Raw genomic sequence first — 25932 nt, forward strand, 5'->3', positions numbered from 1 at the left:
TATAGGTTCAGTTTAGGCAAAAAATACATCGGATAAAAAGAAACAATGGAAACATGTAGATTTAATATTTTGTTGACCTGCATCACACAGAACAGTTGTAAAGGTTCCCTCCACACGTGTTTTTAACACGTTGTAAATGGTGTATATTGAATAATAATTAGCTTGATTTTTGTTCAAACATGTTCAATAAACGGTTGATGTCTTAGCAGCATCCCTACACCGCTGCCCAATGAGATGCAAGGATCTATGAACGTGTTATAACTAAGAGATCCACTGAAAAGAGACGTGTTTTCCTGCATAGATCACCAGATGTATCAACCTATAATATGAGTTTCACGTTAGCGTTTCCTGTTAGCAGTTTTCACTTCCTGGATGACAGTGTGGCCTGCTGGGTAACAGCGACCATGACAGGTTCCCAGGACAAGTTGCATCACTCGGACAGCTCAGATTACAGTACCCCCCCCCCCCCCCTGGAGGAATGTGAAAGGTGACAAGTTCTGCACAGATAACAATCTGTATAGGGAGGTGTAGTCTGACGTCACCTCGGACCGCCCGCGAGGTCCACCCGTTTAGGGATTTATCATTGGGAAAATGGATTATCAGCTATTGTAATCATTCTGCCTCATGAACATTGGAAACCTTTCCATTTTGCACAAAATGAGTTCCCTTCTATCACTAACATCATTGTTTAAGCATTTTTGGTTGAAATAAAATTCGCCGTAATTATTTTACGATTAATTGCGAATATTTTCATGTTGAGCTATAGATTGTGGATGAATACGCACAGAAAGGTACACCGTGCAAATGTTCATGCTTTATTTGTTTTAAATGAGACTATTTAGAAATGGGCAATGGGGGAAATACGTTGCGATTTCAAGGTGGTGGACCGGCCGGAAACAGCAATGCCGTAACCATGACTACACCTCCCTATAGTCAGAGTCATACCTCCAGGAGGGGTTAACTGTAGAGTGGAGGGGTCCTTTAAGGACACATATATAACTGCATATTGACCGTGGTAGAACACCATTTACACTAACCAGTACAACATTAATCTAGAAGAAGCATCAAGATCTCAACATCTCAAACATCTCCTCTGTGCAGCAGACCACGGCAGGTCCTTCACAGTATTCAGCCATCTTCTCATCGGCCTCCTCATCATCGTATGAAACAGTTTTCTACTAGCCCGTGTTCTTCTAACTCCAAGGCCACCTGGGATTGGGCAGAGTTTACTACCTAAGGCCCTGATTGGTAAAAAACGGGTCAGCACTTAATAAAACGGGTCAAGGGTCTGATGTGGTCGTGTCCGTAGAGGACGAGACTCTCTGTTGTTTCAAAGTGTCTGAGTCACAGTGTGTGAAGGAGCTCCTCTGGGTTCCACGCCGGAAAGGGTTAAAATGTAACTGTAACGGTGGCAAAGAGACGGCTCTTCAAACACGGTAACTTTGGCCACTTTTTTTCATTTGTGTCGTTCCCATTTATGCTCCAAAACTTTTACTGTAGCATTTTATGTAGTAAGTTCTAATATGTAAATCAGATACTTTCTGTTTGCAGAGAAGGTTTCAGCTCCGCTGGTCAGAGGGGCTGATCCCAGTAGATCCACTGGGTCACGCTCCACTCTTGGGTGGGTTTCTTCTGGCTCAGCACCAAATCTTTCATTCAGATGAGCTTCTTCCATGAAAAGGTTACATAGTGCAGGTTTAAAAACAGTCTTTGGTCCACAGTCCCCCGTCTGACACGTCTACGATTCTTTCACCATCTTATTGCAAACCGAGGTGGGTGTTTTGAATCTGGGCCGCGGGCCAGTGGCACCGTCAGACCCACAGAACCGACAGCTGCCGTGGCTTTAATGCGTCAGGAACACCTTCTTCATGTCGTAGTCTGGTTCCGCGCTGGGCTCCTTGGCCCCCCCGGCCCCGGCGGCTCTCCACCTGAAGGGCCAGGGCGTGGGGCCCTGAGGGCTGTGGCAGACCAGCGCGGGGTCGTGCAGCAGGTTCCACATCAGCCAGATCTGCGGGCCGGTCAGGCTGTGCACCACCATCAGCTCCCGGTAGAAGCAGGGGTCGAAGGTCTGCAGGTTGGGCGCCGCCGACGGCTTCACGATGCCGAAGGTGCGAAACCCCTCGTGGCGCGACGGCTTGACGCCGATGCGCTGGAGACACATCCCCAGGAAGACGTCGTCGATGGGGAACAGCTCCACCTGGAGGACAGGAGGAGCATGTTACTAGTCAATGGGGAACAGGACTTGTGTTACTAGTCAATGGGGAACAGGATCATGTTACTAGTCAATGGTGATGATGTAGTATAAGGAGGTAGCTTACCAATAATGATGTAGCATAAGGAGGTAGCTTACCAATAATGATGTAGTATAAGGAGGTAGCTTACCAATAATGATGTAGTATAAGGAGGTAGTTTACCAATAATGATGTAGTATAAGGAGGTAGCTTAACAATAATGATGTAGTATAAGGAGGTAGCTTACCAATAATGATGTAGTATAAGGAGGTATCTTACCAATAATGATGTAGTATAAGGAGGTAGTTTACCATTAATGATGTAGTATAAGGAGGTAGCTTACCAATAATGATGTAGTATAAGGAGGTAGCTTACCAATAATGATGTAGTATAAGGAGGTAGCTTACCAATAATGATGTAGTATAAGGAGGTAGCTTACCAATAATGATGTAGTATAAGGAGGTAGCTTACCAATAATGATGTAGTATAAGGAGGTAGCTTACCAATAATGATGTAGTATAAGGAGGTAGTTCACCAATAATGATGTAGTATAAGGAGGTAGTTTACCAGTAATGATGTAGTATAAGGAGGTAGCTTACCAATAATGATGTAGTATAAGGAGGTATCTTACCAATAATGATGTAGTATAAGGAGGTAGCTTACCAATAATGATGTAGTATAAGGAGGTAACTTACCAATAATGATGTAGTATAAGGAGGTAGTTTACCAATAATGATGTAGTATAAGGAGGTAGCTTACCAATAATGATGTAGTATAAGGAGGTAGCTTACCAATATTGATGTAGTATAAGGAGGTCGTTTACCAATAATGATGTAGTATAAGGAGGTAGTTTACCAATAATGATGTAGTATAAGGAGGTAGCTTACCAATAATGATGTAGTATAAGGAGGTAGTTTACCAATAATGGTGTAGTATAAGGAGGTCGTTTACCAATAATGATGTAGTATAAGGAGGTAGCTTACCAATAATGATGTAGTATAAGGAGGTAGTTTACCAATAATGATGTAGTATAAGGAGGTAGCTTACCAATAATGATGTAGTATAAGGAGGTAGTTTACCAGTAATGATGTAGTATAAGGAGGTAGCTTACCAATAATGATGTAGTATAAGGAGGTAGCTTACCAATAATGATGTAGTATAAGGAGGTAGTTTACCAATAATGATGTAGTATAAGGAGGTAGTTTACCAGTAATGATGTAGTATAAGGAGGTAGCTTACCAGTAATGATGTAGTATAAGGAGGTAGTTTACCAATAATGATGTAGTATAAGGAGGTAGTTTACCAATAATGATGTAGTATAAGGAGGTAGCTTACCAGTAATGATGTAGTATAAGGAGGTAGCTTACCAATAATGATGTAGTATAAGGAGGTAGCTTACCAATAATGATGTAGTATAAGGAGGTAGCTTACCATTAATGATGTAGTATAAGGAGGTAGCTTACCATTAATGATGTAGTATAAGGAGGTAGTTTACCAATAATGATGTAGTATAAGGAGGTAGCTTAACAATAATGATGTAGTATAAGGAGGTAGTTTACCAATAATGATGTAGTATAAGGAGGTAGCTTACCATTAATGATGTAGTATAAGGAGGTAGTTTACCAATAATGATGTAGTATAAGGAGGTAGCTTACCATTAATGATGTAGTATAAGGAGGTAGTTTACCAATAATGATGTAGTATAAGGAGGTAGCTTAACAATAATGATGTAGTATAAGGAGGTAGCTTACCAATAATGATGTAGTATAAGGAGGTAGCTTACCAATAATGATGTAGTATAAGGAGGTAGCTTACCAATAATGTAGTATAAGGAGGTAGCTTACCAATAATGATGTAGTATAAGGAGGTAGCTTACCAATAATGATGTAGTATAAGGAGGTATCTTACCAATAATGATGTAGTATAAGGAGGTATCTTACCAATAATGATGTAGTATAAGGAGGTAGCTTACCAGTAATGATGTAGTATAAGGAGGTAGCTTACCAATAATGATGTAGTATAAGGAGGTAGCTTACCATTAATGATGTAGTATAAGGAGGTAGCTTACCAATAATGATGTAGTATAAGGAGGTAGTTTACCAATAATGATGTAGTATAAGGAGGTAGCTTACCATTAATGATGTAGTATAAGGAGGTAGCTTACCAATAATGATGTAGTATAAGGAGGGAGCTTACCAATAATGATGTAGTATAAGGAGGTAGTTTACCAATAATGATGTAGTATAAGGAGGTAGCTTACCAATAATGATGTAGTATAAGGAGGGAGCTTACCAATAATGATGTAGTATAAGGAGGTAGTTTACCAATAATGATGTAGTATAAGGAGGTAGCTTAACAATAATGATGTAGTATAAGGAGGTAGCTTACCAATAATGATGTAGTATAAGGAGGTATCTTACCAATAATGATGTAGTATAAGGAGGTAGTTTACCATTAATGATGTAGTATAAGGAGGTAGCTTACCAATAATGATGTAGTATAAGGAGGTAGCTTACCAATAATGATGTAGTATAAGGAGGTAGCTTACCAATAATGATGTAGTATAAGGAGGTAGCTTACCAATAATGATGTAGTATAAGGAGGTAGCTTACCAATAATGATGTAGTATAAGGAGGTAGCTTACCAATAATGATGTAGTATAAGGAGGTAGTTCACCAATAATGATGTAGTATAAGGAGGTAGTTTACCAGTAATGATGTAGTATAAGGAGGTAGCTTACCAATAATGATGTAGTATAAGGAGGTATCTTACCAATAATGATGTAGTATAAGGAGGTAGCTTACCAATAATGATGTAGTATAAGGAGGTAACTTACCAATAATGATGTAGTATAAGGAGGTAGTTTACCAATAATGATGTAGTATAAGGAGGTAGCTTACCAATAATGATGTAGTATAAGGAGGTAGCTTACCAATATTGATGTAGTATAAGGAGGTCGTTTACCAATAATGATGTAGTATAAGGAGGTAGTTTACCAATAATGATGTAGTATAAGGAGGTAGCTTACCAATAATGATGTAGTATAAGGAGGTAGTTTACCAATAATGGTGTAGTATAAGGAGGTCGTTTACCAATAATGATGTAGTATAAGGAGGTAGCTTACCAATAATGATGTAGTATAAGGAGGTAGTTTACCAATAATGATGTAGTATAAGGAGGTAGCTTACCAATAATGATGTAGTATAAGGAGGTAGTTTACCAGTAATGATGTAGTATAAGGAGGTAGCTTACCAATAATGATGTAGTATAAGGAGGTAGCTTACCAATAATGATGTAGTATAAGGAGGTAGTTTACCAATAATGATGTAGTATAAGGAGGTAGTTTACCAGTAATGATGTAGTATAAGGAGGTAGCTTACCAGTAATGATGTAGTATAAGGAGGTAGTTTACCAATAATGATGTAGTATAAGGAGGTAGTTTACCAATAATGATGTAGTATAAGGAGGTAGCTTACCAGTAATGATGTAGTATAAGGAGGTAGCTTACCAATAATGATGTAGTATAAGGAGGTAGCTTACCAATAATGATGTAGTATAAGGAGGTAGCTTACCATTAATGATGTAGTATAAGGAGGTAGCTTACCATTAATGATGTAGTATAAGGAGGTAGTTTACCAATAATGATGTAGTATAAGGAGGTAGCTTAACAATAATGATGTAGTATAAGGAGGTAGTTTACCAATAATGATGTAGTATAAGGAGGTAGCTTACCATTAATGATGTAGTATAAGGAGGTAGTTTACCAATAATGATGTAGTATAAGGAGGTAGCTTACCATTAATGATGTAGTATAAGGAGGTAGTTTACCAATAATGATGTAGTATAAGGAGGTAGCTTAACAATAATGATGTAGTATAAGGAGGTAGCTTACCAATAATGATGTAGTATAAGGAGGTAGCTTACCAATAATGATGTAGTATAAGGAGGTAGCTTACCAATAATGTAGTATAAGGAGGTAGCTTACCAATAATGATGTAGTATAAGGAGGTAGCTTACCAATAATGATGTAGTATAAGGAGGTATCTTACCAATAATGATGTAGTATAAGGAGGTATCTTACCAATAATGATGTAGTATAAGGAGGTAGCTTACCAGTAATGATGTAGTATAAGGAGGTAGCTTACCAATAATGATGTAGTATAAGGAGGTAGCTTACCATTAATGATGTAGTATAAGGAGGTAGCTTACCAATAATGATGTAGTATAAGGAGGTAGTTTACCAATAATGATGTAGTATAAGGAGGTAGCTTACCATTAATGATGTAGTATAAGGAGGTAGCTTACCAATAATGATGTAGTATAAGGAGGGAGCTTACCAATAATGATGTAGTATAAGGAGGTAGTTTACCAATAATGATGTAGTATAAGGAGGTAGCTTAACAATAATGATGTAGTATAAGGAGGTAGCTTACCAATAATGATGTAGTATAAGGAGGTAGTTTACCAATAATGATGTAGTATAAGGAGGTAGCTTACCAATAATGATGTAGTATAAGGAGGTAGCTTACCAATAATGATGTAGTATAAGGAGGTAGCTTACCATTAATGATGTAGTATAAGGAGGTAGTTTACCAATAATGATGTAGTATAAGGAGGTATCTTACCAATAATGATGTAGTATAAGGAGGTAGCTTACCAATAATGATGTAGTATAAGGAGGTAGCTTACCAATAATGATGTAGTATAAGGAGGTAGCTTACCAATAATGATGTAGTATAAGGAGGTAGTTTACCAATAATGATGTAGTATAAGGAGGTAGCTTACCAATAATGTCGTAGTATAAGGAGGTAGCTTACCAATAATGATGTAGTATAAGGAGGTAGCTTACCAATAATGATGTAGTATAAGGAGGTAGCTTACCAATAATGATGTAGTATAAGGAGGTAGCTTACCAATAATGATGTAGTATAAGGAGGTAGTTTACCAATAATGATGTAGTATAAGGAGGTAGCTTACCAATAATGATGTAGTATAAGGAGGTAGCTTACCAATAATGATGTAGTATAAGGAGGTAGCTTACCAGTAATGATGTAGTATAAGGAGGTAGTTTACCAATAATGATGTAGTATAAGGAGGTAGTTTACCAGTAATGATGTAGTATAAGGAGGTAGCTTACCAGTAATGATGTAGTATAAGGAGGTAGTTTACCAATAATGATGTAGTATAAGGAGGTAGTTTACCAATAATGATGTAGTATAAGGAGGTACCTTACCAGTAATGATGTAGTATAAGGAGGTAGCTTACCAATAATGATGTAGTATAAGGAGGTAGCTTACCAATAATGATGTAGTATAAGGAGGTATCTTACCAATAATGATGTAGTATAAGGAGGTATCTTACCAATAATGATGTAGTATAAGGAGGTAGCTTACCAGTAATGATGTAGTATAAGGAGGTAGCTTACCAATAATGATGTAGTATAAGGAGGTAGCTTACCATTAATGATGTAGTATAAGGAGGTAGCTTACCAATAATGATGTAGTATAAGGAGGTAGTTTACCAATAATGATGTAGTATAAGGAGGTATCTTACCAATAATGATGTAGTATAAGGAGGTAGCTTACCAATAATGATGTAGTATAAGGAGGTAGCTTACCAATAATGAAGTAGTATAAGGAGGTAGCTTACCAATAATGATGTAGTATAAGGAGGTAGCTTACCAATAATGATGTAGTATAAGGAGGTAGCTTACCAATAAAATTACAAATAGCAGATCACTGAACTAAACAGAACCAAACCGGGCCGGCCCTTCAGTACCTGCTGGCAGGCCGAGCTGAGCCTCCGGGCCGTGTAGCCCGACATGACGAAGCCGCCCCCCCCGGCGTAGGACGGGTACAGCGCGGCTCCGTACATGAACTCCGGCACGTAGTACTTGGAGCTGCGCCGGCGGATGGGCTTGGCGTGGTTGATGATGTCACCGACAAACAGGTCCCGGTCCGACCTCTGACCCCGCAGCATCTCCAGGATGTTGTCCACGTTAACGTAGACATCGGCGTCGCCTTTAAAGATGAACCTGGAGGAGAAGCAGCCATGACGGAGGAGATCATCTACTGACATCTACCGACATCCACTGACATCTACTGACATCTACTGACATCTACTGACATCTACCGACATCTACCGACATCTACTGACATCTACTGACATCTACTGACATCTACTGACATCTACCGACATCTACTGACATCTACTGACATCTACTGACTGACATCTACTGACATCTACTGACATCTACTGACTGACATCTACTGACATCTACTGACATCTACTGACATCTACCGACATCTACCGACATCTACCGACATCTACCGACATCTACTGACATCTACTGACATCTACTGACATCTACTGACATCTACTGACGTCTACCGACATCTACTGACGTCTACTGACATCTACCGACATCTACTGACATCCACTGACATCACCTGACATCTACTGACATCTACCTGACTTCCTGTCTACCTGACATCCTGTCTACCTGACTTCCTGTCTACCTGACATCCTGTCTACCTGACTTCCTGTCTACCTGACTTCCCGTCTACCTGACTTCCTGTCTACCTGACTTCCTGTCTACCTGACTTCCTGTCTACCTGACATCCTGTCTACCTGACTTCCTGTCTACCTGACTTCCTGTCTACCTGACATCCTGTCTACCTGACTTCCTGTCTACCTGACTTCCCGTCTACCTGACTTCCTGTCTACCTGACTTCCCGTCTACCTGACTTCCTGTCTACCTGACTTCCTGTCTACCTGACGTCGGGGCAGCTGTCGTTGACCCAGTTCAGGAAGTGCGTCTCCTTCAGCGTCAGGTTGAAGAAGGTGTCCTCGAAGTCCCACAGCAGGATGTCCCTGAAGGTCTGGCTCTCGTAGGCCACCAGCCGGTCCCACAGCGGCAGGGCGCTCCGGTTCCGAGGGACCCCCAGCAGGAACACCGTGCGGACCACCACCCCGTCAGGGGCCAGCAGCCCCTCCTTCCCCCACGTCCTCCTCACCACCTGGGGAGAGGGAGCAGATCAGAGGAGTCACAACCTGAGGAGTCACAACCTGAAGAGTCACAACCTGAGGAGTCACAACCTGAGGAGTCACAACCTGAGGAGTCACAACCTGAGAAGTCACAACCTGAGGAGTCACAACCTGAGGAGTCACAACCTGAGGAGACCAGGAAGATCAGCTGAGAGATAGACAGACAGACAGACAGACAGACAGACAAGCAGACAGACAGACAGACAGACAGACAGGCAGACAGACAGACAGACAGGCAGGCAGACAGACAGGCAGACAGACAGACATACAGGCAGACAGACAGGCAGGCAGACAGACAGACAGGCAGACAGACAGGCAGACAGACAGACAGACAGGCAGACAGACAGGCAGACAGGCAGACAGACAGACAGACAGACAGACAGGCAGACAGACAGGCAGACAGACAGACAGACAGACAGACAGGCAGACAGACAGACAGATAGACGTTTACAAAGAATTGAACTCCTTTTTCTTCAACCAAAAACTAAAACACAAAACTCTTTACCTGGCGCTTATCGAAGTCTGCAGCCATAGACTTCACAGCAACAAGCATGTAGGGAGCAGTCGTCTCTCCTCCTCCTCCTCCTCCTCCTCCTCCTCCTCCTCCTCCTCCTCCTCCTCCTCCTGCTACCAGACACTTGTCCGGCTGGTCGATGAGCAGTGTAAAGTTGCGGTGGTCCTTCTCTCTCAGGTAGCCCTGGAAGTCGAAGGGGGGCATGGTGGGCAGCGTCTTGCTGGGCGCCGCGGGAGGCTTGGTGGGCACTGCGTTCTTACGCCACTCCTTCAGCCTCCCCTTGGACTTCCCTCTGGGCTGCTTGGACTTGGCCTGAGCTTTAGACTTGGCCTGGGAGAGTTTAGACTTGGCCTGGGGCCGGGCCTCCTGGGGCTCACAGGCAGGGAGCTGCGGAGCGGGGGAGCTGGAGGGCGCGTGCCCAGCGGCCAGGAGGCTCTGAGGGCAGAGGAGGTCACATGTTCAACTGTGATTTCATTATAACAATTACATATCATCCAATATTATTATTATCAATTATCAATTATTTGAATGAACTGTTGTTGTTACAAATCGTTGTGATTGACTTTTCCCCCAAAATGACCCAAAGTCCATCCAGACCTCCTGGTTCCTCGGGCTGCCTCCGCCACGCCCCCGTCCAGCCCGTCCACTGGCCCCCAGCAGCACCCGGGTGGAGCTGGTGGAGCCCTGGAACTCCAGACGCCACGTGGTCTGGTCCCAACCTGACAGCAGACCCTGAGGAGAGGAGGGGGGAGGAGGAGAGGGGGAGGAGGAGGAGGGAGGAGGAGAGGGGAGGAGGAGGAGGGGGGGGAGGAGGAGGAGAGAAGAATAGATCTTTATTGTCATTGTTACAGTTGTCACAACGAGATTTAACATACAGCTCATTATAGTAATATTCCACAATTATTACATTGATAGTAATAATGGCACACAGTCATAAATTCACCAACATGCGCATTTGTTATACATGCAGGACTCTTTGAGACAGACGTATGCGTATTACCGCTGCCATGTTTGGCGGGGGGGGTAGGGTAGGGGGGGGGGGGGGGGGGGCTGGGGGTTGACGAGACAGCCTGGGCTCCCCCCTCCAGCACGCATCCGAGTTAGCTGCCATCACCAACGTGAGGCGCTGGGCCATACACGTAGGAGGGGGGGTGGGGGGGAGGGGGCTGCCACTCTTATCTCCCAGAGGGCCTTCGACTCCAGCAGCTCCCCGGTTCGACCTTGGTCCAGGAATTTGTTTTGGCTGAACTGACTGCCACATTTATCCCAGCCACGTCACTTTAAATTTGATTTGAATAGAGTGAAATATAACTCTATTGATTTGAGTGGAGTGAGTTTTAACAACTCCGTCCAAATGACTGAATGCATTATTAGTCCAAGTGTCCAAGTGTCTTAATCAGTTCATTTTGGTAGGTCCTGTGCGCGAAGAGAGAAGAGCGGGAGAAGAGGATCCATGATGTTCTGAAACATCAGTCAAACAGAACATCTCGACTGCGACCCAGAACATCTCTCCTGAGACCCAGAACATCTCTACTGAGACCCAGAACATCTCTCCTGAGACCCAGAACATCTCTGCTGAGACCCAGAACATCTCTCCTGAGACCCAGAACATCTCTACTGAGACCCAGAACATCTCTCCTGAGACCCAGAACATCTCTCCTGAGACCCAGAACATCTCTACTGAGACCCAGAACATCTCTGCTGAGACCCAGAACATCTCTGCTGAGACCCAGAACATCTCTACTGAGACCCAGAACATCTCTACTGAGACCCAGAACATCTCTCCTGAGACCCAGAACATCTCTCCTGAGACCCAGAACACCTCTACTGAGACCCAGAACACCTCTACTGAGACCCAGAACACCTCTACTGAGACCCAGAACATCTCTACTGAGACCCAGAACACCTCTACTGAGACCCAGATATGATTATTATTACTCCGTAGTAACGAGTGGGGGCTGTACCTGGTGTGTGTTAACAGTAACGAGTGGGAGCTGTACCTGGTGTGTGTTAACAGTAACGAGTGGGAGCTGTACCTGGTGTGTGTTAACAGCAGTGTTGTGCTAGTTACTGAAAAATAGTAACTCAGTTACTTTACTAGTTACTTCATTTCAAAGTAACTTCGTTACTGTACTAGTTACTTACACCCAAAAGTAATGAGTTACTGTGAAAAGTAACTATTTAGTTATTTAAAAAAAAAATTAAAAAAAAAGATTGCTCCCGAGTCCCATGCCCCAGATAGTACTCAAAATCGGTTGATCAACTTGACAGTTTCCATTCACATCACCGAACTCTGCTAAGCAATGTGGTCTAGATACAAACACAAATCTGACACAAACAAATGTTGTCCCGAGTCGATATAATAAGAAGTGCGCCGGTTGAAGGAACAGCCTTGATGTCGCCGGAGCGTTTCATTATAACCATTATAATTCAAGGGTACTACGACTATGCGTGCACCTCATGGTACCAAAGCACCTCAAAGGCGCTTAAAACAAAATTACAAACATCACAAAACAAACTGGTCAGACTACTACTTGACCTGAACCCCAGAACCCACCTCACCCCTGCCCACTTTGACAACCTAGGATGGCTTAGAGTAGACGACAGAGTACAGCAACTTGCAATGGGCCTGGTCTACAAGATACACTATACGACCGGGGTACCCATGTACATGTCAAAATACTTCCCAAAGGTCAGTGAATACCACAACCACTACACCAGAGGAAGCTCAACAAATCATGTAAAACCCAGATTCGGCTCAAACAAGGGACTAAACACGTTTCGCAATTATGCCACAACAATGTGGAACGCCCTACCCAAAGCTAGGGGTACTGTATATTTGAATACCGTTTATGTCACAAATGTATCAGTACTAAATACCTATATGTCCCTATGCCATAAATGTCATGTATGTTGTGTATGTCATAAATGTCTATATGAATTGAAAATGGGGGACCCTGATGGAAACAAGACAAACGTCTTTCTCAGGTCTGCATCCCCTTAACAATTGTATGTATTGAGCCGTACTGTATTGTACCCATTCTGCAATCTGTTAAATAAAGTTTTCATTCATTCATTCATTCACCATCTTGCAAGTTGCAACGTTGTTTAAGATATCAATCAAAGCATTGCAACGTTAGAATAGTTAGGATATCAATTGTGCATGAAAGGACTATATTTATATTGTTTGATTAGTATTATGAGATTCCCTGGCAGATTTCGTACAGTCAAAATCCGTTGATCAACTTGAGTTTCAGTGAACACATTGCACTCACCAAAGTCTGCGGTGGTCGAGATGTAGTAACGTTACGTTAGTCCAGTTGACTCCAGCAGCGCCTCAAACATGTTCTTTATCTCGTTTCCATGTTGTATATTAATTATCTCTCCAAGTAGTTGCTAAATGGTTTGTTAGTTTGTTACTGCGTTCTTTTTATGTAGATTCATAGCGAGCGTTTGTTTTGTTTACAATAGAGAGGGTCTATTTCTTTCCGTAGCCGCATTTCTGGTTTGCGCATTTCTGATTGGCCAGTGGCCAGACTCGCCTCGTATCATTCTACGCGGGTGGCGAGTGGATTTGGATGAGTGACAGTCCTCGTAGTTAACGTTAGACTCCAGTATCTTTGAGCCAAAACACAAATGACATAACTAAAACGTTATTTTCTTTTCGCTCGACAAAAGAGAAATACGCGAGTGCTCTGCCTGGGCGCTGTTATTATCAGTCAGGAATCTCAGGAATAGTAAACAAAACACGCCCCCAGCATAGCGTTCCCCGCAGCCAGGCAGACAGGATATGAGGATAATAATAATAATAATCACTACCGCTCGCTATCAATCTACGCCGTATATAACGCAAATAACGCAGTGACGAACCATTCAGTAACGTAAGTAGCGTTACTGAATTTCAAAAGTAATGCGTTAGAGTACTAGTTGCGGCAAAAAGTAACTTCGTTTTTGTAACGCGTTAGTCCCAACACTGGTTAACAGTAACGAGTGGGGGCTGTACCTGGTGTGTGTTAACAGTAACAAGTGGGGGCTGTACCTGGTGTGTGTTAACAGTAACGAGTGGGAGCTGTACCTGGTGTGTGTTAACAGTAACGAGCTGTACCTGGTGTGTGTTAACAGTAACGAGTGGGAGCTGTACCTGGTGTGTGTTAACAGTAACGAGTGGGGGCTGTACCTGGTGTGTGTTAACAGTAACAAGCTGTACCTGGTGTGTGTTAACAGTAACGAGTGGGGGCTGTACCTGGTGTGTGTTAACAGTAACGAGTGGGGGCTGTACCTGGTGTGTGTTAACAGTAACGAGTGGGGGCTGTACCTGGTGTGTGTTAACAGTAACGAGTGGGGGCTGTACCTGGTGTGTGTTAACAGTAACGAGTGGGAGCTGTACCTGGTGTGTGTTAACAGTAACGAGTGGGGGCTGTACCCGGTGTGTGTTAACATTAACGAGTGGGGGCTGTACCTGGTGTGTGTTAACAGTAACGAGTGGGAGCTGTACCTGGTGTGTGTTAACAGTAACGAGTGGGAGCTGTACCTGGTGTGTGTTAACAGTAACGAGTGGGGGCTGTACCTGGTGTGTTAACAGTAACGAGTGGGGGCTGTACCTGGTGTGTGTTAACAGTAACGAGTGGGAGCTGTACCTGGTGTGTGTTAACAGTAACGAGTGGGAGCTGTACCTGGTGTGTGTTAACAGTAACGAGTGGGGGCTGTACCTGGTGTGTGTTAACAGTAACGAGTGGGAGCTGTACCTGGTGTGTGTTAACAGTAACGAGTGGGAGCTGTACCTGGTGTGTGTTAACAGTAACGAGTGGGAGCTGTACCTGGTGTGTGTACAGCAGCAGGCAGAGCAGCATCAGCAGCAGCAGGGTACACACCACGTCTCCCTTCACGTGGAGGAGCCTCCTGGTCATCAGCGCCACCCTCCGCATCCTCCCCTCCGGCTGGACTGGGGCACACCTTCCACCGACTAGCACTGGTGCATCACTCATGTTCACATGTGGACCTCGTCATCGTCTGCCCACGCCTCGGCTTAACGCAAGGCTACAGCTAAACTACTGTTGCTAATGTTAGCATATCATGGGTATGGTATACTGTGTTAACCCTATACATCTCTATCCCCATTATTTATCACTCAGCTCGTTGTCTGTCTGTCTGTCTGTCTGTCTGCCTGTCTGTCTGTCAGTCAGCATGTCTCTCTGCCTGTAGGTGGTGTGTATGGAGTCCTCTGCTCCGCCATCTTTCTCTCCTCCACCTCCTCAGACAGAAACCCTGCAACACAACAGAATCACACAACAGAATCATTTATTGATCCAACGCTGGGTACTGGAAACAGATATTCCACGCTGTTCTGAGGGTGGGCAATGACTGGGATCGTCTCCGGTTATATGCCTGATCCCGGTCTAAATCTACTATTATAGAAAAATCCCAAACCAGGGCGCCCTGGCGCCCTCTATGGACCAGCCGCCACTGCCCTCCCCCCTGGTCCGCAACCTCTGCGTCATCCTGGATCCCACCCTCTCATCCCCATGTCCGCTCCATCATCAAAACATCACACTTCCATCTCCGCAACATCGCCAAAATCAGACACTGCTGCTGAATCCATAGACTCCAGATGGTCCAGAATTCAGCCGCCCGCCTCCTCACTAACACCTGGTCCCGTGAACACATCAGTCCTGTCCTCCACTGGCTCCTGATCAAGGAACGCATAAACTTCAAACTACTACTCCTCACCTTCAAAGCCCTCCATAGCCTGCACCCCCCCCCCCCCCCCCTGCCCTACCTGACTGACCTCCTTCTCCCTTACCGCGCCAACCGTTCCCTCCGGTCCTCTTCCACTCTTTCCCTCACTGTTCCGTCATCTAAATTAAAAGGTTTTGGAGAACGAGCATTTTCACGAGCTGCACCCCGACTCTGGAACACCCTCCCTCAGACCATCAGAGACTCTCCCTCACTCTCCACCTTTAAATCCAGACTCAAAACCTACCTGTTCTCCCAAGCATTCAACCTCCCCATCCCATAACCACCCTCCTCCAACCTACCACCTCCCCTTCCCCTTCCCTGCTTTCTCTCCTCTCTCCTGCCCCCACCCCTCGTTTTCCCTTACTTCCCTGATTATTCCCCTTCTGTATTTGTTGCTTGTTATTTGTGGCTTTATGTCTTGTGTTTTCATGAATGAATGAATGAATGAATGAATGAATGAATGAATGAATGAATGAATGAATGAATGAATGAATGAATGAATGAATGAATGAATGAAAGCTTTATTTAACAGATTGCAGAATGGGTACAATACAGTACGGCTCAATACACACAATTGTTAAGGGGATGCAGACCAGAGAAAGACCTTCGTCTTGTTTACATCAGGGTCCCCCATTTTCAATTCATAGTGACATTTATGACATTACACAACATACATGACATCATGACATTTATGGCATAAAGACATACATGACATACAGGTATATAGTACTGTTACATTTGTGACATATATGATATGCAAATATACAGTACTGTTACCCATAGATCCTGACAGAGTATATACATATGATGGGGAGGAGACTGTACATTAGGAGGGGGTGGGTGGGTGGGAGAGAAATATACATACGGTGGGGAGAGAATATATACATACGGTGGGGAGGAGACTGTACATTAGGAGGGGGTGGGTGGGGGGGAGAGAATATATACATACGGTGGGGAGAGAATATATACATGCGGTGGGGAGGAGACTGTCTATTAGGAGGGGGTGGGGGGGGTTTGGACATTTACGGTGGCCAGTTTCGAATTGCAGCCTCCCGTAGGTGCTCTTTTAGAGTGTTTTTGAAAGTGGGTAGTGATTCACATTCCTTTACAGCTTTGGGTAGGGCGTTCCACATTGATGTGGCATAATTGTGAAACGTGTTTAGTCCCTTGTTTGAGCCAAATCTGGGTTTAACATGATTTGTGGAGCTCCCTCTGGTGTTGTGGTCGTGGTATTCACTGACCTTTGGGAAGTATTTTGACATGTACATGGGTAACTTAGTCGTATAGTGTATCTTGTAGACCAGGCCCATTGCAAGTTGCTGTACTCTGTCATCTACTCTAAGCCATCCTAGGTAGTCAAAGTGGGCAGGGGTGAGGTGGGTTCTATAGGAGTAAGGTCAAGTAATAGTCTGACCAGTTTGTTTTGTGATGTTTGTAATCTTGTTTTTAGCGCCTTTGAGGTGCTTTGGTACCATGAGGTGCAAGCATAGTCATAGTACCCTTGAATGAGTGCTCCTGCCAGAGTCTTCAGGGTATTCTTGTTTACCAGAGAGGAGATCCGGTACAAGAATCTAGTTTGTTGGTTGACTTTTTTTATTACCTTGGATGCCATTTTGTCACAGGAAAGATTTGCCTCTAGGATGGAACCTAGGTAGGTAATTTCATCTTTCCTTGTGACAATATTGTCACCCACTGTAACGAAAAGGTTATCATATAACCTAGTTATATGAATACTGGCTGAGCGTCTCGCTCTTCGCCATAATGAGATATCTCTTATCTCCTAGCACCTACTGTGCTCACGAACAAACAATTGCACTCACATGCACGTGACCAGGCCACGCCCCCGCATCCTACTATATGACGCCGTATATGGTCACTCTACCTTCCTCCGAAAAAATTTCCAACACTGAAAACCCAACCAAGGGACCTCAGGGCGGTAAGAGCGAGACGCTCAGCCAGTATTTCATATAAATAGGTTATAGGATAACCTTTCGTTATATTATCATACTGGCCAATCGCGTCTCGCTCTTTGCCATAATGAAATATGGGTCAGAGCAGATGCGTGGCCCGACAAGTGTACCCCCTGAGGGCTAGGGTTGGGCATCGTTTGGATTTGAACGATTCCGGTTCCGATTCCGATTCTCCATATCGATTCCTGTTCTGAACGATTCTCGATTCCGATTCTTTGAGGTGCAGGTCACAGCTTATTTCGCAGGAGATTTTTTTTTAAATGTTTCATACTATTCACATTTTCAGTTGACTTGATACAGTTTAATTTGGTTGCTGTACTGTAACTAGGGTATTAATTAACAAAGTTAGGAACCGGTTCCTAATTAGAACCGGTTTTCGGTGCCCAACCCTACTGAGGGCCCGCAAGCCCTACTACCAGGGGGGAGGGGAGTCCCATCCACCCGCCCGTCCTAGCGAAGGGGGGGGAGGCAGTCAACTCCACCAAAGTGCGAAAAAAAGGGAACCAGAAACCCCTAAAAGCGCACAGTACAGGCGGGACCACGTGTGACACATCACCCCGTGGCACACACCCACACACCCTAGCTAACCCACCGACAGGCGGGACGCAGGGGAGGTCCCAGACCTCAGAACCGCCTGGGAGACAGAACCCCCAGTCATGTCCATGAGGCAAAACTTAACGAAGGGACCCGGGGAGGACCAGGAGGCCGCAGCACAGATGTCCTCCACCGAGGCCCCCCCTAACAGGGCAGCAGCCCGAGGGGGGACCTGTCCAGCCAACACGCAGCAAAAGGCAACGCCCCTGCACAACCAATGTGACAGGTGCTGCTTGGACAGCGCCTCACCCGCGCAAGGGCCACTGTAACAAACAAACAGTTGAACGGAAGCCCTGAGAGCCCGAGTCCTGAGGTAAACCCCCAATGCACGGACAGGACACGACAGGTGAAGGCCCGCCTCCAACTCACTAGTGTGAGGAGGCGGACGAACGCCTGAACCACAATATCCCTGGAGCGAAAGAGCTCCGGATATTCTTTGGCACGAAGACTGGATCAGGCCTCAGAGTGGCACCGCTATCGCCGAATAGACAGGCACAGACACACAGCTCACCCACGCGTTCAGCGGAGGTGATGGCCAAAAAGAATGTGGTCTTCAAGACAGCAGATTCAATGGCGCCTGCTCAAGAGGCTCAAAACGGGGCCTCCGACAACCGGCCCAGGACCAGTTGGAGGTCCCACTCGGAGACAGAAAACGTTCCACAGGCTTGAGACGCAGAGCACCAAGCAGGAATGTTCCACGAGAGGGTGGCTGAACAAGTTCCGCCCCCACACTCGACCATACGCCACTCCCCAACATAAGCCGCGGTAGAGGACGGAGTGCGCGCGTACCGGATAGCGTTAACTACAGAACAGTCAAGACGCATCCCCACCAGATTCACACTGTCAGCAGCCAAGCCTAGAGGCTGCGCCAGAACAGGAAGGCAGAACAGAGTTCCGCGTGCCTGAGAGAGGGCCCACGGTGACCACGGAACAGGCCACGGCGGGGCCACCAAGAGCTGAATCAGAGCCGGGGACCACACAGCCGAGCCCCGGCCCGGCGCGACCAGGACCAAGTCCTGCGCTCCCGACGTACCCGCCCCAACAGCTGAGCTATCAGGTGTAAGGGGGGGAATGCGTATGGAATCCCGGACGGCCACGGAATCGGTCCCACACCTGCCTGACTATGTCTGGACGTAGTCCCCACTCCTCAGGGTGAGAACCGCCCCGCGACATCACACCTGCACCCACATTCACCCTGCCGGGGATGTGGAGAGCCCTCAGGCAGAGCAGATGGAGAAGCCCATAGCCAGAGCCCGACCGCCGCCCGGTGCAGAGTGCACTCCACCTTGTCTGACAATATACAACGCTGACGTCGTGTTGTCTGTCCTGACCAAAACATGCTTGCCCACCACAAGGTGGTCGAGCCGTTTCAAGACCAGAAGGACTGCCTTCAATTCCAACACATTGAATGTAGCGCAGACCGGGCAGCATGGCAGCTGCCCCCTACTGCGTTGGCCTGACACGTCCCCCCCCCATCACATGAGGGAGGCATCGGTGAAGACCGTGACATGCGACAGCCTGCTGCCCGCGGGGACCCCGCAGGTGAGGGCACCAGACCCTCCCCAGAAGACGAGGTCCCCCAGTACTGACATGGGAACCTTCAGCCGCTTCCATATGTCACTCGCCGGGTCCATTTCCATACTGGAATGAAATGAAATGAAATGAAGAGGAGGCTAAGCAGCAGGCGCATCACGGACAGCGCCGTAACCGTCCTAGGACGGAACCTCCTGAGCGCGCCGAGAACCCAACCACTCGTCGCTGCTCTGAGAGGGATGCCCATATAGACCTTGAGCTTAGAAAAAGCCCAAGTACTCCACCCGTTGACTGGGAAGAGGAGAACTCTACTTCCAGTCTACAGCAAAACCCAGGCTGGTGAGACACCACCTGCCTGGTATGAGACCTGGCGATCTACCCTGACCGGCCAAGGACCAGAACGTCGACCAGGGCAGAATACAATTCGTAACCCCCGACGACGCAGAGGCCCTAGCGCGGTCTACACGCACTTGGTGAAGATGCGGGGAGCCAGAGAGTAGCCGAACGGCAGCCTCTGGTACTCATACGTTAAGCCCTGCAAAGGAAGCGTAGGTAAGCCCTAGGATGGAAGATCGGGATGCGAATATGCATTCTACAGGTCTATGGAGGAGAACCAGGCCCCCACCTGACAGCGTCTAACAGGTGGGAGACTGTCAACATTCTGAACCTTCCATGGGACAGGTCCAGTATGGGTCTGACACCCCCCCCCCCAATTTCTCAGGCACCAGAGAATACCGGGATGAAACACCACACATCGCATCCTCCTTTGGGACCATGACGATGGCTTGCTTCGCCCACAGAGATTGGATCTTGTCGGCCAGAGCTGTCACTGCTGTTGACCCCGACAATAGGGTCTGTACCAAACCTGAAAACGAGTGGGGTTGTGTAAACACAAGTCCCCGCCTCAGCATTCTCTCCATCCACCTCGACATATGGCACTGCTGTAGCCATATGTGATGATAATCCCAAGCGCACCCGCCGCCACTCTGCGCTGGTCCGCCAGGAACCGTAGATAGGCGGCCCGGTCCCACCCGCTGTGCGTTGCCAACCCTGGACCCGCCAACCGCGCGAGCAGGGTGTCTCGCGGAGTCGGGATATCGGACCCTGACACTACCAACGAGGCAATCGCACCCAAGGGGGAACCCCGACAGAAAGGGCCGGTTTGATACGGAGGAAGCTGACATCACACTGGGTGACAAAAGCTCCCCCACTGAACACCTCCCCGGCATGGATTGCTGAGGAACTGTTCTACAGCTGGACATGCAAGGCGTGAGGTCCCCACACTGCCCGATAGGGTGGGTTCCTACACACCGTAGCCCTGCAGTGATATTACTACCACCCAAATCACGTGCGCCTGCCTGACCACCGCCGGTCTTCCGGCCGTGGGAGGCACTAACGTGATACCCGGCCTGGTGAGGGCGGGGCTGGGGGAACTGGCGCTGCGACCCCAAGGGCCTCGAGCTCCCCCGCTGACAACCTTTGTTGTTGACAGACACAACACCAGGCTCACCAAACACAGACGCAGAACGTGTGGCGGGTGGTAGTGGCGGGAGGGAAGACTTATTGATGAAACAAAACCAACTCAGCAACACAATTTACCACCAAGAGCGGATAGTTTAGTCTCACAAAAGACCGCCGGTGTTGTTAGCTACATGCTAATGTGAATGGCTATATCTATGTATAGTATATAGCTTAAATGCTAACGTAATGTGGTAACGTTACCGCTATGAATGGATGCAAACGTTATTTAACACATTGCAGAATGGGTACAATACAATACGGCTCAATACAAAAAGTGAAGCACTGCCTCACTAGTAGGAATGCAGCAACCTCCACTGTGGTGTGCACCCATGAAGGGGTAAATGAATAAATTAACGAAAACTCCACTAACACACTGCAGAATGGGCTAGCCCATACACACAAATGTTAAGTGGATGCAGACCAGAGAAAACACCAGTCCTGCACACAATTCATAGATTCACAAAAAGCACACCAGCCCTAGGCCTCAGCCCATCCACCCATGAAAATGGTAAACAAGCCCCCGTCAAAACTCCCAACATTAGACACCGATTGACCGTCAGCATGAATCGTTAAGAGGAGGGAAGACCTTTTAGTAAAGACAGCCCTCGGCGGGGAACAAGAACGGAGACCCAGCATTGTAGCATTAGCATTAGCCGTGCGCACTAGGATAGCTGGGAAAACACCCAAAACAGAGTCATGACGACCATGTTTTCCCAACATCCTGCCCCTTGCGCCAATACACAACCCGGCTGTCTCACGGGACAACGAGCAGTATCACAAATGCTAGCATTAATGCCTGGCAGCGCAGGCCCTACCTGTGTGCGACCTAGCCCGACAGCTAGCCGCCGCGCGACATCCCTCGATCTGCTGTCACGAGACGAGGAAACCCCAGGACAGGCCCGATGCGCTGTTAGGATGTGCCGAGAAGATTCCAGGGGCTGGTGAATCTCCGGCGAAAACCCAACATTGTGTAATTTCTCTCTGCATTTCATAACAACTAGTTCATGGAGTGCACTGCAGCATCCATGTTGGAAACAAAAAAAGAGGAAGGTAGAGTGTGACCATGTCCGGCGTCATATAGTAGGACGCGGGGGCGTGGCCTGGTCACAGTGCAATTGAGTGCAATTGTTTGTTTGTGAGCACAGTAGGTGCTAGGAGATAAGAGATATCTCATTATGGCGAAGAGCGAGACGCGATTGGCCAGTATGATAATATAACTGAGGCCCTGTCCACACGAGCGCTGGATTTAATATAACCGAAGTTTGAAAAAAATAAAACTCCGTCCACACAGGTGAACACAGGTGAACAACCGTGTATAACTGCGTACTCACGACGGGTGGAAAACCAAGCAACCGATACATGTAGTACAATGCCAAAACAGTAGGCGGCGATGTTGTTCAGACATGTAGGCCATTTCAACCAATCAGAAAAGGTTGAACGCTCACTACACTTCCTGTTTTGCCGCCATCTTTAAATGTCATTTTGCCAACGGAGGATATATTTTTCAGCAAAGAAAGAAACTGCAATAAAAGTGCAATAAATAAACGGATACATTCACTGTGTGTTCTGCCTCTCATTTGTTGATGAAACAAAACCAACTCAGCAACACAATTTACCACCAACAGCGGATAGTTTAGTCTCACAAAAGACCGCCGGTGTTGTTAGCTACATGCTAATGTGAATGGCTATATCTATGTATAGTATATAGCTTAAATGCTAACGTAATGTGGTAACGTTACCGCTATGAATGGATGCAAACGTTATTTAACACATTGCAGAATGGGTACAATACAATACGGCTCAATACAAACAATTGTTAAGGGGATGCAGTCTGGACTGGGTTCCTTATAACAATAACTTGACAACACATGAGTTTAGTTTAGCCGCAGCTACATGTTTACTCTGAGCATCAGGCAGGAATGCGACAACAGACATCAGTCGATCACAACACTCTTCAACACAGACGATACGTTTCGAACAAAAGTTTGTTACAATCATTTTCATATAACGCTACTTGGGACAGCTCTGCTGTAAACACTGGTGTAGCTGGCTCTGCTCTAATCTCTCTACCCCGCGCTCGGTTGTTGACAGTCTGCCATGAACATGGGAAATAATTGCGACAGCTCTGCTGTAAACACTGGGAATAACCTCGGTTGCTATGCCCACACGCAACTGCAAAACCGCAAAACTTCACCCTGGGTTCCGGTTTTCAAGACCGCGGTTGCAGTGTAGCAAATCCCCGGTTGTGTGTGGCCGAACAGTGCAACTGCGCACATACAATCATGGTTATATTAAATCCAGCACTCGTGTGGACAGAGCCTGAGAAGCCGTCGGTCTTGCTGAGTTTGTTATTTGAACCGAAGAGAATGGACTCTGTTTTGCCCATGTGTAATGATAGTTTGTTATCAGCGAGCCAGGTGCAGATTTTGCCTAGTTCCGAGCTGAGGGTTTTTTCAACCTGTAACTTGTCCCTGTCAGAGACCAGCAGGGCTGAGTCGTCCGCGAACAGGAACAAGTTGCAGTCACAAGCTGATGACATGTCATTTGCATAAATTAGGAAGAGTAGCGGTCCTAGTATGCTTCCTTGTGGAACACCACAGCTCACTGTGAGGGGGGGGGATAGAGTACCGTTTACCTCCACCATCTGTTCTCTCCCCTCCAGGTAGGATTGCATCCAGCTCACTGATAGACTATTAAAACCAATTGCTTTTAGCTTGTCAATCAGAATGGAGTGATTGACCGTGTGGTAGGTCCAGCACGACCATGCCGCAGTGTTGGCCCGCCTCATACTGTTGCTTGTTCCCTGTGGTTTTATGTTTCTCTGTTTTGCTCATCCTCAGCGTCTGGGTTCTTGAAAAGCGCTTTATAAATCAAATTAATTATTATTAAAACATTGTAGATCCACGAGACCACTATAAACATCCAATCAGAGCCTCTCACACCAACAACAGTATTAGAATAGAGTGACCTGTCAATCAAGTTGCTTGCCGAGTGTTCACCCACTGAGTTTGACAGTTATTGAGTTAATGAGTTTGAATAATGTCCTCCGGTGATGTCATAATAATATATTGGAGGACACTAAATCCCTGCGTCGTATTTGATCCCCGCTCAGTGAAGTGATGTAGATGAAAACACTTCGATCCCTACTGCGATCTCTGTAGCGATTCAGTGTCTTCCGATGACATCACTGGAGGACATCATTACTGTGACAGAATAGCTGTCAAACTAAATGAATGTGTGCTAAACTGTTCAGAGCCCTGCAGGTTTATGTGTGAGATCATGTGCAAAATAAATGTGCTGTTTTTCTGTGAAGTGCCCCCTACTGTGAAGACCACTATCGTCATATTTGCGGCCGTTATTATTAACTATTGTCAAACGCATATATTTGACCCCATGAACAATAGTATTAACAATCACATGCAATAGCCCTTTCCTCCAAACAGATTGCCGCATATGGAGGCAGAAGTCTCACTCAGTCATAAATCATAAATCATAAATCATGCACTAAACTAACGCTTCACCAGACACACCCCCTTCCAGAGAGAGGCGCGTTCAGGCTTTTCTAACAATTATGCGCCTTTAATAAACATCTAAATGTTGATATTTAGCTTAAAAAGAAAGAAAGAAAGAGTCGTATATTCCTAATGAGGAATATACGACAAAAGAAAGAAAGACAGAAAGAAAGAAAGAAAGAAAGAAAGAAAGAAAGAAAGAAAGAAAGAAAGAAAGAAAGAAAGAAAGAAAGAAAGAAAGAAAGAAAGAAAGAAAGAAAGAAAGAAAGAAAGAAAGAAAGAAAGAAAGAGAACCATCTAGAAACTAGATCACGTAAGTGGCACACACACCCCTTTTATGAAGAAATGCTTTAACAGAAACATTTATAGACATTTAAGACACAACCAAGTCAGTTTAGTTCAGTGGAACATTCTCAACTAACAACACCGTTAGTTAATAACTTTACCAGCTTGTAAATTAGGCTTGTTTTCTAATTAGGCACAATCCCAAACATTAGTCCTTACCTTTTACAGAGGAAAAAAAGTATTAAAAACGTCCAAAGATTTTAGCCGAATCGACAGAAATGGCAGAACGGTCCCCGACTATCTCTGTACTGTAACTGTAACTCTGGATGATGATGATGATAATATCCCAGCCGTCCATCGCAGCGCACAGAGGATGATTGACGCTTCTATAGGAGGGGGGGGGCGGGACCTGGAACCCGAGATTAACCAGTGCATTAGAACACGGTGTCCTAACTTCATGCAGCTCAATGCAAAGCTGTTGTACATTATGGAGTGGTGGATGGTAAAGAGTGCTGTGTGGTAAATCAGAGCCATTGTCTTCTCAAATTAAGGGGATGGATGTCGTCATTTAATTGTGCCATATTGTTGCAGCCCCCCCACCCACCCACCCATAGCATCCCTAGAGAAAGACTATTATTAACTAACTATAATATAACCACACTGATGGTTATCTTGGTCACATCATGTCCTGCGCATAAAAGTTAAACAGTGTAGTTTCTACCGCATGCTTACGTTTAATTCTTAGTGCGTAATTCGCGCGTAACGGGCCGATGTTCCGCATCCTTGTCTTCGAAACACAGATATACAAAGTGTCGTGATTCCTGCAAGTCACCAGAAGAGAGAGAGAGGGAGAGAGAGAGGGAGAGAGAGAGAGGGAGAGAGAGAGAGGGAGAGGGGAGGTATAGAAGTCACCAGGAGCAGCCATGCAGAGCCCCACACGGCCAAACTGAAAACATCTGGTTTCGGGTTTCTCTCAAACTGCGACGCGC

The 25932-nt window shown here is 45.8% G+C and overlaps 1 protein-coding gene across 2 annotated transcripts; it reads right to left on the reverse strand.

The window, feature by feature from the left end:
• Window positions 1-478: 478 nt before the first annotated feature.
• On the reverse strand, window positions 479-25767 carry b3gnt9 (UDP-GlcNAc:betaGal beta-1,3-N-acetylglucosaminyltransferase 9). 2 transcript variants are annotated; one of them, XM_084316808.1, is made up of 7 exons: window positions 25676-25767; window positions 14610-15057; window positions 10390-10524; window positions 9784-10227; window positions 9006-9250; window positions 8010-8265; window positions 479-2197 (listed from the first exon to the last, which is right to left on the reverse strand). In XM_084316808.1, exons 2-7 carry the CDS (start codon window positions 14775-14777, stop codon window positions 1844-1846), a joined length of 1602 nt encoding a protein of 533 aa, XP_084172934.1. In that variant the 5' UTR covers window positions 14778-15057; window positions 25676-25767; the 3' UTR covers window positions 479-1843. The 2 variants fall into 2 exon arrangements, with proteins under 2 accessions (XP_084172934.1, XP_084172933.1); XM_084316807.1 differs by lacking the exon at window positions 25676-25767 and adding an exon at window positions 25163-25255.
• Window positions 25768-25932: the final 165 nt, after the last annotated feature.

The sequence above is a fragment of the Notolepis coatsorum genome, assembly GCF_963971535.1.
Source record: "Notolepis coatsorum genome assembly, chromosome: 6".
NCBI classification, from domain to species: Eukaryota; Metazoa; Chordata; class Actinopteri; order Aulopiformes; family Paralepididae; genus Notolepis; species Notolepis coatsorum.

What these genes read in the sequence shown, in the direction of transcription:
- b3gnt9 (XM_084316808.1), bottom strand. Translation starts at nt 14,777, where the DNA reads ATGAGTGATGCACCAGTGCTAGTCGGTGGAAGGTGTGCCCCAGTCCAG. An exon ending in TGCTGCTGTACACACACCAG is followed by an intron (nt 10,525 to 14,609) that starts GTACAGCTCCCA and finishes TCCTCTCCTCAG; the next exon opens with GGTCTGCTGTCAGGTTGGGA. An exon ending in GCAGCCCGAGGAACCAGGAG is followed by an intron (nt 10,228 to 10,389) that starts GTCTGGATGGAC and finishes CTCTGCCCTCAG; the next exon opens with AGCCTCCTGGCCGCTGGGCA.